A 16,565-nucleotide genomic window follows, 5' to 3' on the forward strand; every position below is an offset into this window, starting at 1 on the left:
CCTAATTAGGCATGCATGTTTAGAGTAACTACAATGGCATAAACTGAAACCTTGAAGGATGGGGCGTGGTTGCCCACAATGTGAAACACTGCATGAGCAAATCATACAACAGTTTCATTTAAAAAGACATATTGTAACAAAATAATCCAGAGAAGCTGAAAACCAACATGACTGTTAGATGATTTATTTTCACAGCAATCATCAACAACAATCATATTTAGACAACCACACAGATTCAAAACTATTGAGAATGTTATTGTGCCCTTTTGGCAGCAACAAAGTGACAACAGTGATTTTCTTGGTTTATGTCTGCATGTTCATGTCCATTTATTCCGTCGCCCATACATATTAATCTTCTGGGCCCAGTATTTCAAACAAAACTAAACATGCTGGATTAAATTAAACCTAGATCTGATCAAAAATTGGGTATTTCAAAACCACATTTAATCTTGAAAATTCAAATCCATACTTGGAAATCCATTTCTGCCTTTAATCCAGATTTGAGCCAGTGTTGGGTACAGTATTTCAAAACTTCAGTCCCAAATCTTTATCCTGAAATATAGCATCAAAATAATCCTGCCTAGGGGTAGGATTAGACTGTAATCCCATGTATAAATTTCATATATACTCAATAAAGTATCTCTTGCATTTCCCGAAATTAATAGTGTCTAGATATATTCTTAATAATGACACACAGTTATTTACCTTTTTTTGTGTGTGAAAATTTCTAAATTCCACAAAAAATACAAATAATGAAATAAATTGCTTCAACTCAAAATTTAATAGCAACAAAACTTTAAAGGGAAGTCAACCAAAATAATATGTTGTATGTGCCTCCACTAGTCTAAACACAGCATTCAGATTAATATTGTGTTTGCCCTGAGCAACTGTGATGTCATTCTCATTGGACGGAAAAATGGCTGCTCCTTTTGCATTTTTGCTATATTGATTTATCAAAGCCTATTAAAGGGCGGGATCGGGATTATTCTGACCAATTCAGCAAAGTTTTAAAATACCGGGATAGAAAATCCTGCGCCATGGATCAAGAAAATGGGATTTTGAAATCAGAATCAGTTTAACCTGGATTTATTATTTTTTTTTAATGCTGGACTGCTAATCCTTATCCGGGTTGCGGGGGTGAGCTGCTATCGTAACTTGACTTTCTGATAGGCATATTTCCCTGTGAAATCACAGGGCACCTGTTGATTTCCACATTCTTTAAATGATGAACGTGCATATACTACAGAGAGAAATGAATTGTAAAACGGTGTTTACATTAGTTTTTCCTCATAATACTTATGTTACAGTAATTTCCTGTGTCTTTCCGCCTCCCCGTTCTGTGTTCCACGAGCCCAGTGCTGTCTGTCATTCAAACAGCATAGCGGGTGTGGTTTTCATATGGCATTTTTTATTAAAATTGCGCATTGTGAACTAACCTAGCAAGACGAGTTTCTTCTTATTAAACAGGATACAAGCAATTTTGCAACTTGCACAAGTGATTAGGTTGTTAATTTTGTGAGCCCATATCCATAAAAATTCTAAGACGTCTTAAAAGTGACACTCTAACAGCAACTCTGAACAAGGACAAGGCAATAATTTATCGTAGGTTATGTTATGCTAAGCTACGTTGCGTCATCTTGACCCCACTGCTAGATACGATTCATCCTTTTCAACACTGATTGGTGGTAAACAGAGCATGACAAAGCATATTTTTATTCTCAGGATTATTATTTTTTGGATACATTTCATTACAGTAGATTGCACAGGTGTACTTATTACTTGAATGTACCATATAAAGAAAAATTAGCAACACAATTGTATGGTAATAATTATACTAATGGACTACAAAGACTTATCAGTAAAATTAGCTTTGTTCATAACAAAAGCAATTAATTAGAATGTATAAATTCTCAAAGTAGCCGATAATATCATATGAACATTCTTTCAATAGTAAGAGTAGAGTGCTATAACAGTTATCCAGAGACAATATGATGTGCTTCCGCTGGACGCAGCATTCAAGGTCACATCCTCTGTAGTCACAAGTGCAACTGTGGTGGGCTGTCTCACCTGGCCTACGCAAATTCCGACATTTCCCACATTGTCCACAACAGACAGCTCCACTCTGTCTGCACAGCAGGAGGCCTGGTAGGAGACCACAGTGATGCTCTCGCCTCCTGGCCCGACCACTTTGGTCGTGCTGAGGGTCCCGTTCCCTTCACGGATGACGATGCTATCAATACCCGTCCCATTAACACCGTCGGTCATGTTGGCCACAAATTCCCACCGGGAGGAGTCACAGAGTAATGAAGATGAACAGTTGGTGGTTGTACTGACTTCTTGGCACACTGGTCTGCTAACATCAGTTACCTGGAGACAGAAAGCAGATCAGTTATAAAGTATATCTGGATCAGACATTAATATTGCTGGGGAAAAGTTATAATATGTTAGCCTATATATTACGGGTCAGCAACCTTTACTGTCAAAAGAGCCATTTAAGGCTAAAAAAATAACAAAAATTCTGTCTGTAGCCACAAAACATTTGAACATTGTGATGAAGGAAACAGTGTGTTAGTGTTAGTCTAATGTATGTTAATTTTTCATAATTCATTTTTTATGATTTTTAGACTTTCCTGCCTTTCTGTCAAATTTCTGTCATTTTTGGCAATTTTATATAATGTCAATTTTCTGCCTCCCCCCCCCCTTTTTTGGGGGACATTTTTATGTTTATTTATATATTTTTTGCTTCTTGTGCTTTTTGCTATCAATTTTCTGACATTTTTGGCACTTTTATTGACAATTTTCAGGATTTCTTTTGTATTTGGACATTTTATACCTTTAACATTTTCTTTTCAGCCTTTTTTTAATTAATTCTCTGACATTTCTGGCAATTTCATGGACATTTATGTTAATTTTCTGCTTTTCCTCATCCTTTTTGGACATTTTATGGTCATAATTTCAACATTTTACTGTCATTTTTCAAACATTTGCATCTACCTTTTGTTTTTCCTTTTCTGACAACTTAAATATTTGGACTGTAACATTTTTTTAATATTATTTTGAAATCATTAATTCAATTAAAGAATATTGTATCCAAAAAATAAATAGGTAAAACATATATATATATATATATATATATATATATATATATATATATATATATATATATATATATATATATATATATATATATATATATATATATATATATACAATCAATGTACAGTACAGTATTGTTATTAACCCTTATTATTTCCTACTGGTGCACAAGCGCACTAAAAATATTAAGGACACACCAGAATCAAGTTTGGGGTTGCATGCACTATAATTTGCCTTTGACCCTAATGATGGTGTATCTTGGGAGTATCAAACCTGCATTTGCAGATTTATTGTCTCACTGTTAAAGCTAAGTTAAAAAAAAAAGAAAAGTTTATATATCTCTGTTTAAAATCCAGTTTTTGCACTAGTCTGACCCCATGTGTTATCCAATTAAAGGGCTTCCCTAGGATTCATGACAGCATGGGACTTGGGAATGATTTATCTGTAGCCAGATTGATATTAATGAGAGCTGATGTTGAAAAAGACCACGGTTTATCAAACTCACCTTCATTGCCATTCTCTTACCTTAGCAGTAACTGAAACCCTAAGTACAACATAGTTGATATCGGTGGCAGCTGCATCTTCCACCTCAATTGTGAGCGCCACGTCTGTTCCTGATGCTGCACTGTCAGGAGCAGTTAGGGTCACGGTGCTGTTGGCTTTTCCTCCACTATGTGTTTGTATGTTGACAGAGGTGGGCGACGTGGAGTTATAGCCGTGGTCATTGGTAGCACGCACCATGAATGTCCCAATTCCACTGTCAATTGTGGTGACAGTGAAAGGGATGGTGATGGTGGAGCCCGGCTCTATGTTGGTGCTGTTGGCTTGAGCCTAGAAGAGTGGAAAAGTCATTTAGAGTCTGTTCAAACATGGTTGAGTGCTGCAATTTCACTCAAGGCACGTTTCGTTAGTCGAGTGCAAATGCAATCATCCAAATCCACCAAGTAGACCACTTGAAGAGTTGGTCTCAGCTGTGAGGACACATTTTGAATAAATACTAAAGCGGTTTGGGCCATTACAGCTTAATGATGCACAGGCCAAAGATGACCGTCATTTATGATGACCTCTGAGGTGTGACGTAAGTGAAATGCTTTAGTAGAGATCTGAAGGTGTTTGTTCTCACAATCACTGAGATGCTGGAAGTCTTAATGTGAGTGGAGGCCTGCCTCTGGAACCTGTTTGGAGTTGAGCTGCTGTCTTCTCCTCTCAGTCGAACAACAAAATCACCTCTTGGAGGCTCAATGAATGTCACCAAGAAGTTGGAACCTCCTAATGACTGTGGAGGATGGGACAAGGTCAATTTATTTTATTTTACGGGATAGCAAATCAACCTGTGATCGATCCATCCATCCATCACATCCATCCATCCGTCACCAACCTTCTAGACACTGAGAGCTACTTGTCGGGTACCGATAAAATGCAGCAACGAATCAGAGACAGTAGGCGTGACTAATAAGATACCAATAATTGTGTGCATCCTTTCAGTTAACATTCAAAATCCTGTGTGGTACCTGACGTTATTCTGTGCCAGAGGTTGGTTAGACCCGGTGTTGGTAATTCGCAAACACCGTTGTGGGAGTGATCTCAGCTGACTTCAATCATGGCCAATCAAAACAGCTATTGAAATGCTACATGCTTGTCGCGCACTGATCGTCTTGACATGGCGGAACAGGCATATGAGGGTCCAAAACATCTGCTCCATGAAGTGGGATATTGGAGACCATAGGTCTGAAAACCCTCACACAGGTTTGCAGAGCTCACTATCTACCCCACAATCAAATTCACCAAATCTCGATAGACCTGCAGTCTACCCTGCGCTGGCACTTGGACATGGTCTGAGCAGGTGTACGTTTAGAGGGACTCATTGAGCCATTTTCAACAGTAGGATGATAATATTTGGTCTATAATCAAAGGATCTTTGCGCACTTTTTCTCTCGCAACTGCCACCTCTGGCCCAAAGCGTAACTGCAGCATCTGTGTCAAACTCGTTCATGGTGCGCGTGCGAGTACGTGCACGATCTTAAAGCGACAGCCACAGTTGAAAAACAAAGACATGTGTGAGGGTCCGCACACTCTACTATAAAAGCTGATAGGTGCAGTCAGAGTAAAACAGTCAGGGCTCTTTGTTCTCATCTGAGCATCGGTGAAGCATGCATGATGTGGAAAAAGCTTTACTGTTACCTTTATAAAACAGCACAATGCACTTTGAATGTGATAACTTGTGTGATAATTTTCCATGAACATTTAATACCTTAAAAACAAATTTTGCCACTTGCTGTCGACTGAAGATGACATCACCCGTGCTGAAACCCGGAAAACAGGTGAGCCGTGATTGGTCGTCACCTATTTCCTCAGCACAGGTGACGTCATCTTTAGTCGACAACAAGTGGAAAAATGTGTTTTTAAAGGTATTAATTGTACATGAAATATAATGAAGTTATCAAATTAATTCAGGCCCAAAAAAAACTTTTTACTGCTGAGTATAACTTTAACTTTCTGCCACCAAATTGTCACTCTGTCAGGCACAACTCCAACGACACTCCTTCTGTCAATGATAATTTAAACTCTGTGAGGCCAAGGTGTGTCTGTAATGTAATAATAAACATTATGTCTTTGAATGCTAGTTTTTGTTTTAATCAGAACCATAGCAACCCAATAACTCTGCCACATTTGTTTTGAGTTGAGCAGTGGTTTATTCTCTAGGCAATGCCTGTATTGGATTTGTTGTTTGGTAAGAATACTGATTATAAACATGCCTGCAATGTTCCGTTGACCTTCGCTGGACTTGAGCTGTCACACAGTGTGACCTCTGTGACATTTACGCTGTCACTTCCTGTCACTGTGACCAGGATGGTGGCATTACCTCCTGAAAGTTTGCACAAGCGAGACAAGTACCAATTTTGCCACATGAATAAAATGTAAGACGTGACATGGTGGGCTGATATAATTCTTATTTGACCTGAAAGAGGACGTCCTTCCTTCAGAAAGAAATCTGCATGGAGTCCTTCATGGGCTTCCACAAGGTTGTAGATGAAGTTAACAGGACTTTGACCTGGTAAAACAAATATTTACAATGGTCATCTCAAGACATTTATTAGACCATTTATTTATATGCCACTCTACTACTGACCTGTGACCTTAACTGAGTAGGGGTCATAAGAATCTACACTTATTCCCCACAATCCTGTTTCATTGGCATTGTTGAGCTTCAGTCGTCGTAGGTTACCTGCCAAGATCAGAGAAGCTAGGGGGCCATGGGACTCACTGGAGCTCTGAGATACACCTGCAAGGGTGGAATGGGACGGGATGTTCTGTATGTACAAACAGCTGCTGCTTTCATGCCTGATGTTAAGTATAAATGATACCCGTAGAGCTGATGAGGTCAAAGGTGAGCGATGAAGTCCCTGCGATGTAGATAGTTATGTTTGTTAGTGAGCCATCAACATCAAACATAAATTGAGCAGGCCTTCCAGGTTTCCTCACTCCTTGAAAAACGGTCACCTGAAAGAGATATTTGCATACTTCATATGTATTCGAACCCCGTGCTATATTTATGTGTTCGTCCCCCTGTTTTTAAATTACCATTGCAGTGGCTGAGGAATCCTCTATAAGACTTATAGCCAGAGCAAGATCTGACTTGCTGACCTCAATGACCTGACCTCCAGAAGTCAGTGCAAGGTCGTGGTAGAGCTGAGCATCATTTTGGCTCACCACTTTAGACAACACACCTTTAAGGCTTCTCTTGCGACGACTTGGTAGGACATCTGTCAGCAGGAAAGTCACCTAAAAAAACAACAACAACCCGCACACGTCAACATTTAGCAGTAATGAATATGATAATAGTGCATATATTTGTGGAGGCTGGGGCCAAGTTGTATTTTACAATTTTAAAAATATACAGAATTTTACAAGTTACTCCATGTTAAAGATTAGATAGCTCTTAATATAAAAAGAAAAATGCACTGAGCTGTCACCAACGTCTTACAAATGCAATTATACCATCTACACTACAAAAGCTAAAATCTTATATAACTTCTTAAATGTAACCTAAATTTGCTTATTTTGATTTGACAAGTTATTTTTACCTAAAATGAAATTGTCAGGCAAGTTCATTGTGCTTATTTTAAGATACTTATTACTTAATTATCTTATTTGATCAAGCAGTCTTGGCATTGAGTGTTAACTGCCAGTTTTAAATACTGTGAGGATTAAAACAAGCATTTCCCACATTTTAAGATGACAACTAACCAACATCAAAGGTCCTGAACTGGGGTTTCATGAGTTTTCTTATTTTAAGATTTTGCATAATCTAGTAATAAGAAAAATGGGAAAAAACACCCATATGTAAACAGATGAGTGCAATATGGTTTATTTCGTTATTTTTACTAAACTCATTTTTACTTCTTTCAGTACTAGGTCAGTGGTCTAGTGGTAGAGTGCCTACCCTCAGATTTGAAGGTTGTGGGTTCCTAGCTAGGTCCTAGCTAGGTCATGACAAAGAAAATGGGACCTGTTACCTCCCTGCTTGACACTCAGACTAAGTTATCCACGCAAAAAAACAAACTCATGTGTTTAAAAAAAATAGTTCTATTTATTAAAGCTTGAAAAAAGTCGACATTACTTGTTTTTAGTCTGAAAATACTATTTTCAAGACCGCAGTGGTTGATATGGGCCTAGTATTATTTTCCCATTTTTCAAAATCTTATAGGTAAATTTAAGTAAAAAATTCTTGTTCTATAGGCAGATAACTTTGCTTATTTGAAGTAATAATTTTCTTATTTTACTATATTTTTTTCTTAAATTTTCTACACTCCCTTTTGCAGCGTAGTGGCAGAAAAATGACCTTTTTCACAGTACTGTACATCTTTTTAACTCAATTCTATGAATTATGAAATTACCGAATCAATGACTAAAAGATGCAGCCATATTTCTATTAGTTTAACACAATACACAATACACTTTTATGTTAACAAGAGTATGAACATTTTAATATTTTTTTTATTTTACATTTAGAACAGATATAAAATTTGCGATTGATTCCGATTAAAAAATTTAATTGCCTGACACCCCTAATATATATATATATATATATATACATGGTGCGATGCTAGAATCAGTTTGACAGTTTGGGAGCAAGAAGGGTGAAAAACTCACGACAGACTTTGTGCTCTCAATAAGGGCAGTAATGGTGCTTTTCAAGTGTGCATCTTTTGCAGAGACATCAGTGAAGACAAATATCTCAGATAAAGGTGGAGCTGCGGTAAGGGCAAGCTGTAAGGCAAAACAAACAAAAAAAGGACATGACAACGTCAGAATTTCAGTTCAAATTTCACCGGACTTGAATGAAAAGTACTTTGTGGTTAAAATTCATCACTGTAGTTAATCAACAGTAAACACCTGCAGTCCAGACAAGCTCAGCTCTGGGCCGTCACCTCCACCACTGGCAGTCAGGTCGTTGATCCTTTCTTTGAATGTGTCTGCGTCTGTTGTTGTTAGCAGAGGTCCAAAACCTGACAAAGTAATAACATTCTCTTCAAGTAGGCTGTATTATACTGTGTTGTATTGTCAGTCTACTTTGTTCCGTGACCAACTTCATACTGTAACTCAATTTACTGATTCAGCAGATCAATATTCTTCATAAAATTAATTGAAATGCCCTTAATCCATGCCATTCTACCCAAAACACTGCATCCCTGGATCGTTGAAAGGAACCAGTATGTAGGCTGCAGGCTCCTGCGGTGTTCCTCTCTTGCTGTCGATGATGTTAAATGCAACTGTCTTAGCTTGAGCTACGTCGTCACTCATACTGCCTGTTGTGTCGATGACAAAACACAGCGCAGAGGCCTGGGAGAGACCCATCAGTCTGCAGGAATGCGAGCAAGACAACCGATAGTTCTCATTGCCTTCATCCTGATCAGTGTCATCACTTAATCTTGGACGCAACCATTTCTTTGGAAGATCTTACCGGAGGAAGTCTTTGTCTCCTACAGCTCTTCTGATGTCTTCCAGAAGTTCCATAGTAGCAATCACAGCCAAATTGGCCGCTTGATTATGAAGTGAGCCATGACTGGATTCGTTGTCATCCTTATTAATGCCCCCTACTGGCTCCCGTTTGCTCGTTCGGTCTAAAAAACCTCCATGGCTGCATTTACCTTGAAACACAAGTCAAATTGAGATGATAGTGAAATAATAATGACATTTAGTCTCATAGCTAATTTCAATTTACTATGTAATAGTGATATCAACTCATCACTTTAGCAATATAGTAGGCCAACTGCCAGTGAGATTTCAATCAAACATATTACACAGCACATTTTTTGCAACGCATTTTAATTGAATAATTTAAAATACATGTATATATATATATATTTTTTTTCCACTATTTGGGTAGATTTTCTCTGGGTACTCCAGTTTGCTCCCATATTCCAAAAGCATGCATGGTAGGTTAATTGAAGACTCTTAAATTAGGTGTGAATGTGGGTGTGAATGATTGTTTGACTGGCTGGCGGGAGACCGGTTTGGGTTGTACCCTGCCTCTCGACAAAGACAGCTCGGATTGGGTCCTTGTGAGGAGAAGTGTGACAAATAATGGATGGATGAATTTTGAATGCAGTGTAAATATTTAAACTGTGAGTGATGTCACAGTTGCCCACAATAATAAATAAAGGTACAATTTTTAGAATTAAAACCTCTGCGTTGTTTTTGATTAACATATACCCCTACAACGTTACTCTATTTTAATCTTGGTCATTATGGTGGTACTGGGAAAGCTAAGATTTTTTTTAGTACATAATGACTAATAAATATATTGTCTTTTATTGAACGTAGAAAGTTAAAAGCGGAAATTAGTTACGTCATTTAGGTGCTACTTTGTGTAAAAAGATTGAGAACCACTGCAACAGTGCAAATAATAAAAATGTAAACCTAACAATTTAAAGATGTTAGATATAAACCAATTATGAAAATAAAGTTGCCTACAGTGGTATCTCAGAGTTTGACCATAATTCGTTAGTCCGAATTGTTCAACCTCCGAAACATTTCTTTCCTATAGCAAATAATGTAAATGCATATAATCCGTTCCCAAGCTCCAAAAACAGAACATTCCTATTTTAATTTCTATTTATGTTATTTTACATTTACAGTACAGTACAGTATTTAAACAATAAAAAATATCTTACCTTTTTTGTTGTGGTGTGATGGCATCATTGGATGATAAATGCTATGTTAATGCTAGCTTTAGTTCAGTTTGAGTTAATGTATCTTACATTGGGCATATTGTTAGACTACTAAGCGGTCCTTGCGTGCGTTGTTTAACATCAGGCACGTTGTTGAACAGCTAAGGGGGGTCCTTGTGCCAGTATTTACAGAAGTAGTCACGGTAATTACAACTGCGCAATAATCTCCTTCCTAATTCCACTGTGGTTCGTAGCACCGTATGTTTTTCTTTGCTGCCACTGGCACTGTTGTCTTTCTTTTGGGCCCATGGCGAAGAAAATTGTCGTGGAAAAATCAAAATGCACTTGCGAGTATGGAGCACCTCCGGAAGTATTCACGATCTGGCTGGAAATGAGCAGTGCATCGTTTCAACTACCGCAACGTGAGCATTCGGCTTCACTCGGCTACCTGTTTTCAAGGTACTTTCTACTTAGCTTGCTTTGCTTGGGTGTTCGAACTCCGAAAATGAGTTCAAACTCTGAGGCATTTTTTACTCAGTTTTTTTTGGTTGAAATTCGAATTGTACGAGTTCCGAAACGTTCAAACTCAGAGGTTGCACCGTATTATGTAAAAGAAAACAATAAACACGTGGGCCTATGGGAAGAAAATGCAAAAATATAGAAATGTGAAAATAGCAATAACAACACCAAAGCAAAAAAGAAAAAAGAAAATCCTCTGGTGATGCAGCTCTACTGGGGTCGCTACTTGCTAGCACAGTTCTTGCTAGCACATTCTAGCTCTTGATCCCACATTGTAAATGACCTCTCCCCTAATGTCACTAACTCTAACTGCTCACTTTCCTGTTTAATCCACACATAGCAATACTTATTTTTAAGTACTTTTGTCATCACCACAGCGTTGTTTCACATTTCAGCCCCTTCACTGTCAACATAGAAAATCAACACCATGAGCTTACCTTTCGGCTTTTTTGAAAAGAAAATATTGAAGTAGCCAGAGGTGAGAAGCTTTTTTTCCAGCACGTCAGGTAAAATGTTGTTGTTACAGTTCTGTCCTGCACAGTTTCTACATGTGGGAACATTTGGGCCTGCACACAAATTAAGAAAATGATCAGACTAATCACATGCTAAAAGACATTCCCAGTTATGTCTTTAAAGTAGCACTAATGAACTTTTCAACCTTAATAAAACATTTGCCTAACTCTTCTGATGAAACATTGACTTAAAACTAGTTGAATGGTACCTTTGCCATGGCCTGAGGGGGTCTGTATCATTTTTACTGGCACTAAAGACAAAAGTCAATTTGAATGTGGACACACGATTACTACTTTCCTGGCAGAAGTTGCAAAACAACTGAAAAGTTTTGTCATAGGAGACAAAAAAGAAAAAAGGACAGGGCCAGTATAAAGGACAGTCAAGGATCAACATTGGCCTGGCTTTCTCTCGCTGATGTGAGCTCCAAAACGACGCAATGCGCATGTCCTCATGGAAAATGTGGTCTTCCTTCAGGAATAACATTACCGCTTTTTCCCATATGGCGGTGCCATAATCAAGATAAACTGAAAGTTCTTTATTGTTGCTTTAAATCAGTTTTTAAGGAACATGTTGGGCCTTATTTTCACAAAACAGAGTCTGGGCAGAGTCTAAAATCAAATCTACTTTTTCTCACCAAATTGCCAGATGCACCAGTGGCGTGGCAGGTCTGGTCGCAAGAACGCTAAAGCCTCGTTTTCACCAACGGTCTCTACCCTACTATACTCTGCTCTACTTGGTTCTACACCAAAAAACAGTGAGCCTCCACTGCCACGCCCACCACCCGGGTGCCCCTCCTCACCTCGCCAGTGTTGTCATGCTAAAGCGACCGCAGCTAGCGTGCACTGGATGTTTTTTTGTACCTGGTGCTTGGTTTGTGGCTGTTTATGTCAGCCAGAAGACATTAAATCAATAATGAAGCAACCAGAAGACTGCATTCAGTAATATTAAAAAGGTTTGCACCTCCTCAAAAGTCCAAGCATGAATCTGTTTGGAAGCCATTTTTGTCCTCTCTTCATCATTAATGGCAGCTGTTTTCCCGGGATAGTCGTTTGCGCAGCTGCACATTGACGAACCAATCATTGGCCTCTAAAATAATTACATCACGTTTTGGAACTGGGATACTTTTTTCTAACCGGAAAGAAGGAGGTACCAAAAAAAGCGAGTAGAGCCAGGTGGACTTGTTGGTGGAGACGGAGCTAAATGCCGAGTAGAGTAGATACCGACGGTGGAAATGAGGCTCAAGAGAGACGATGTGTCAATCAAATTCACAGACAAAACAAAAACAAAAACAAATTGCCAGATGCACCGAAGGCGGAACAACCAATGAGGCGCAACATGGTCCCAAACACGGTAGACTAGACTTGCCCCGACAGAAAAATGATAATGCGCCCATTTATACGCCATGCGCACGGGCGTCTGCCTACGAAAATAGAACCCTATGTCTATTTACAAAATCAAATTTGGCATCCTACCTGCCAGACTCTGAAAAGGTTGGTCGGGTTTGATCAGAGTATTGTAAGGATCCGTGTTCCTCAATTCCACCCAGTTGCTGTGGCTGTAAAAGTCCTTGGAGAAAAACAATGTCATTAACAGTAGCTTACACAGTTCACATGGCCTGTTGGTTGCATCTTACCTCCAAAATGATTGATTATATTCTAATCAACAATATCAATGCGCTCAACCATCTTTGAACTCACCTGCAGAGTGTGACATATTTGTCCAAGTGTTAAACGCCCTGCGATGAAGTTCGCCAGTTTGACATTGGCTTTCACAGCAGACACACCTTTCAGTACAATTCAAACGGAAGAATGAATGAAAAAAAATATGCACAAATTCCATACCGGTAACTCTTTTTACTGCTTTAGTGGCATCTTTTACTTCCAATTTACTGTATATTTCAACATTAATATTATAAATCATATGGGACAAAAACAATGGAATAAGAGGAACAAAGACCAACAGAATTGCTCTCATTTGCTTCCATTATTCTGCCACTTCTTGTCAGGCAGAGTTCAAAAGGGCAACTTCCCCGCATCCCTGCAAAAACGGTTATCATATACAAGTTATGTTGGGTTGTTTGAATGGGAAACGAGTGAGTGGCGGAACCATGCACATAAACAGCAGAAACAAAATAAAACAATCGACAATAGAAATAGACACACACATAACAAAGTGATTTTAAGAGAAAACAGGAAGTTCTGTACCTTGTGTGATCAAGTCTCGTCCTTTGTGGAAGGTCTCGCTATCAAAATGGTGCTTGTCACTGAGTGCGTACACTAAATCCACATTGGCATTGTTCAAGTATATATAGGCAATGGAACCATGGAAAGAGACACTGGACAGGAGTGAAGTTGATTCTCTTGAGGAGGAGCATGCCGTGTGTACTCGTTGAGCTGTTAGACTGTCATCAATCTGAAGGGAAAAGAAATGATGGTCAGAATTGAATTTGATGGAAACTATGCGCGTTTTGATCTATTGCAGGGACTCCTGCGAGTCAGTTGAAGCTTCCGCCATGTAGACCGTTGGCCTCGATAAGACGAGATGCTTCCAATGACTGGGTATCAAGTCAGCTGTGTTTACGCCCACGACGTCGCTAATTGCTAACTGATGTATCTGTTTTTTAATAATAATAATAATTAAGGGTGTGGATTGCATAGTACATGACGATTTGATCCGTATCGTGATTCATAGGTCACGATTCTATTCAAATTTATCCCGATACAAATCTATCAATTGATTATTGTGATTTTTTTTTTAAAACTCAAACTTAGAAAATACTAATCAGTAAACTTTTACATGTACACTGTAAGATTTGTATGAAAATGTATTTATTTATTGATCTGAAACGTCAGGCTTTTAACTGAGCCACTGTATTTAACAAACAGGTTGCAGTCTGTTTCATGTTTGGACAGCACTGAAATAAAATATTAAGGCTTAATGTTCCATTAATATAACATTCTTCCATGCTTAAAGTATGAACCCTAACCCTAAGTAAGACGTTTTGTTGAATATTTCCATAAAAAATTGATGTTTAAACATCAATTCGCCCGCATATTGAATCGAGAATTGCGCAGTGTAATATCACGATATAAAACTTTTTTTTTTTAACACCCCTAATAATAATAATAATAATGCATTATATTCAGGCGCCTTTCTTGGCACTCAAGGACACCGTACAGTAAGTTAAGAGAGGACTTTAAAAAAAAATGGAGTGAGGTAGAAGAGGCAGAATGGGGTTATTCCGAATGTTTCAGAAACTAGATTTTTTTTACTTTATTTTTTACCTTAACCCAAATATTGATTCCATGTAAACGTAGCCACTCCCAATGACACGGTCACAGACGCTCACCAACAAAATGACTCTAATTAGTCTCCTGACTGGCAACGACGCATTTTCTATTTAAGGTATTTCAACATTTAAGGACTGCTATAGTTTTCAAATGGATTTCAATGACATATTGCAAATTTGAATCTGGAAACTATAAGTATAAGCAGTTATTACTTTGTATTGTGTACTTCAATACACATGGAGTTAATATTTAAAACACTAGATAAGGGGCGGAAATGTTTTCAGGAAAAATGAGCACAAAAACACTGTAGGCTAAAAATCACTTCAATGCATTCACAGTTTGGAACATGGAATTTGCTACACATCTGTCTGCTGGCACCTCAGTCAATTTAGCTAAAATACTGAAAACGCCCTTGGTCCGGCGGAATGTGCTAACATGGCACAGCACGGTCCAATACATTCTCAAACACGCTAAAGGAGACTTGCACCTGTACAAAAATCAAGATGTGCCAGTTTATACACCTGAGCACATGTGCACCATCCATGAAAACGGAGCCCGAAGTGGTGCACGGGAGAATATAGTGCCTTAATTCATTTAATATTTACCCCGACGTGCAAGTACCCCAACGTGGCCCGGGTTGCGAGGGCCCTTTATAGCTGCTCGCAGCTCTAGTTTTATATTTACTTTTATTTATGAAGTAGCAAAACTATAAACATCCCCAATTATGATACAATACACCAAAACAACACCAATTATAAATAATAAACATATTGTTATAATAACACTTTTCTGACACTATCATACCTGACATTGCATATTATTAGATTATTCAAGATTGTGAAGAAGCCAGTAACCTCACTGAAAATCAGGCCTAAATTCTTACAGCCAGATTGAAGTCCCATCCTTCTGCAGCAGCAATGTCTCGGCAGACCTCGGCTGTCTTTCGGAGAACTGCTCTTACGGTAATATCGCGGTGCGAGATGGAGTTCCCATCAAAGAGTGGTTTGAAGCTTTGCGTTTGGCCAGTGAAGATGAAGATCACAGCCACCAACTGCAAGAATGACCACTTGGTGCCCATGAAGATGATGACGATGAAAGAGGATTATTAGAAGAAACTGAAATCACAATGTAATCTGTTACTTTCTCAAGTCAAGTCGCAGTCTGCTCTATTAAGGATAATATGCCCCTATCTGCATTTGATTGGATTTGCTTAATGTTATGAAGCCCATAAAACAATAGGAAGAGATTCTAACTGGAATTATTTTTTATAAAACACTGATGCTTATTTTTAAATAGGAAACAACCGTTTTCACAGTATCCAAAATGCAAGCAGTCTCACCTTAATATGTTCTACACGTCCATTAGTTCAGTCAGAATTTGGAACGTTTCAGTCGCTGTACGAGAACATTCCACATAGGGTAGATAGTGTGTTGTGTGTGGCTTTGTTATCGCACTACGTGTGTGTGCGTTTGATTGGGTGCCCTCCTTGCCCAGAAATGGTGGAAGACAGCGTAACAATATGGCTACGGGAAACAAAGTCAAAACAATGGCATACTCACAAAAGCTAACAGCTAAAGTGATCCAAGCGGAATGCTCCTCAACAAGAAGCAAAAATCAATCTTAAACCTGTCCAATATCTTGTTTCATGTTTCCGTTGACATAATAGATTGAACTTCATACTGACATAGTGGCTCAAATGGTAAAAAAAGAAAAAGAAGTACAATCCTGTAGCCACACCCTTATCCAGATTCTCTTTTTTTGTGGTGGTTTTGTTCCTCCTTGTCTCATGTATCAACCCTCCTCACAATTTTGTTGAAATTGTTTCTGCAGGTTTTGAGTAATACAGTAACGCTAAATGTCCCGTTTCTGTCCAATGATTTCCAATGTAACAATGTGTACTGTAAAAGAGGTTTGTTGTAAAAAAAAATCTAGTGGTAGCCTAAGACTTTGCCCACAGTAGCCTACTGCATGT

General features: G+C 38.4%; 1 protein-coding gene across 2 annotated transcripts; it reads right to left on the reverse strand.

The window, feature by feature from the left end:
- Nucleotides 1–1,695: 1,695 nt before the first annotated feature.
- On the reverse strand, nucleotides 1,696–16,304 carry LOC144055533 (von Willebrand factor A domain-containing protein 7-like). Of its 2 annotated transcripts, none has more exons than XM_077571560.1 (18): nucleotides 16,153–16,304; nucleotides 15,477–15,708; nucleotides 13,508–13,715; nucleotides 13,001–13,086; nucleotides 12,776–12,869; nucleotides 11,228–11,356; nucleotides 9,062–9,248; nucleotides 8,789–8,959; nucleotides 8,494–8,605; nucleotides 8,251–8,367; nucleotides 6,679–6,879; nucleotides 6,462–6,597; nucleotides 6,227–6,379; nucleotides 6,056–6,148; nucleotides 5,853–5,962; nucleotides 4,220–4,372; nucleotides 3,622–3,927; nucleotides 1,696–2,367 (listed from the first exon to the last, which is right to left on the reverse strand). In XM_077571560.1, the coding sequence occupies exons 2-18, from the start codon at nucleotides 15,669–15,671 to the stop codon at nucleotides 1,945–1,947; spliced, it is 2,874 nt and encodes a 957-aa protein (XP_077427686.1). In that variant the 5' UTR covers nucleotides 15,672–15,708; nucleotides 16,153–16,304; the 3' UTR covers nucleotides 1,696–1,944. The 2 variants fall into 2 exon arrangements, with proteins under 2 accessions (XP_077427686.1, XP_077427685.1); XM_077571559.1 differs by lacking the exon at nucleotides 16,153–16,304 and adding an exon at nucleotides 15,933–16,098.
- Nucleotides 16,305–16,565: the final 261 nt, after the last annotated feature.

Source organism: Vanacampus margaritifer, chromosome 7 (assembly GCF_051991255.1).
Source record: "Vanacampus margaritifer isolate UIUO_Vmar chromosome 7, RoL_Vmar_1.0, whole genome shotgun sequence".
NCBI lineage: Eukaryota > Metazoa > Chordata > Actinopteri > Syngnathiformes > Syngnathidae > Vanacampus > Vanacampus margaritifer.

Bases quoted from the DNA above. Each gene is read 5' to 3' on its own strand.
- LOC144055533 (XM_077571560.1), bottom strand. From the start codon at position 15,671: ATGGGCACCAAGTGGTCATTCTTGCAGTTGGTGGCTGTGATCTTCATC. The intron at 13,087-13,507 runs GTACAGAACTTC...TTGTACTGAAAG, and splicing joins ACGAGACTTGATCACACAAG to GTGTGTCTGCTGTGAAAGCC. The intron at 11,357-12,775 runs GTAGGATGCCAA...ATTTGTGTGCAG, and splicing joins ACCTTTTCAGAGTCTGGCAG to GCCCAAATGTTCCCACATGT.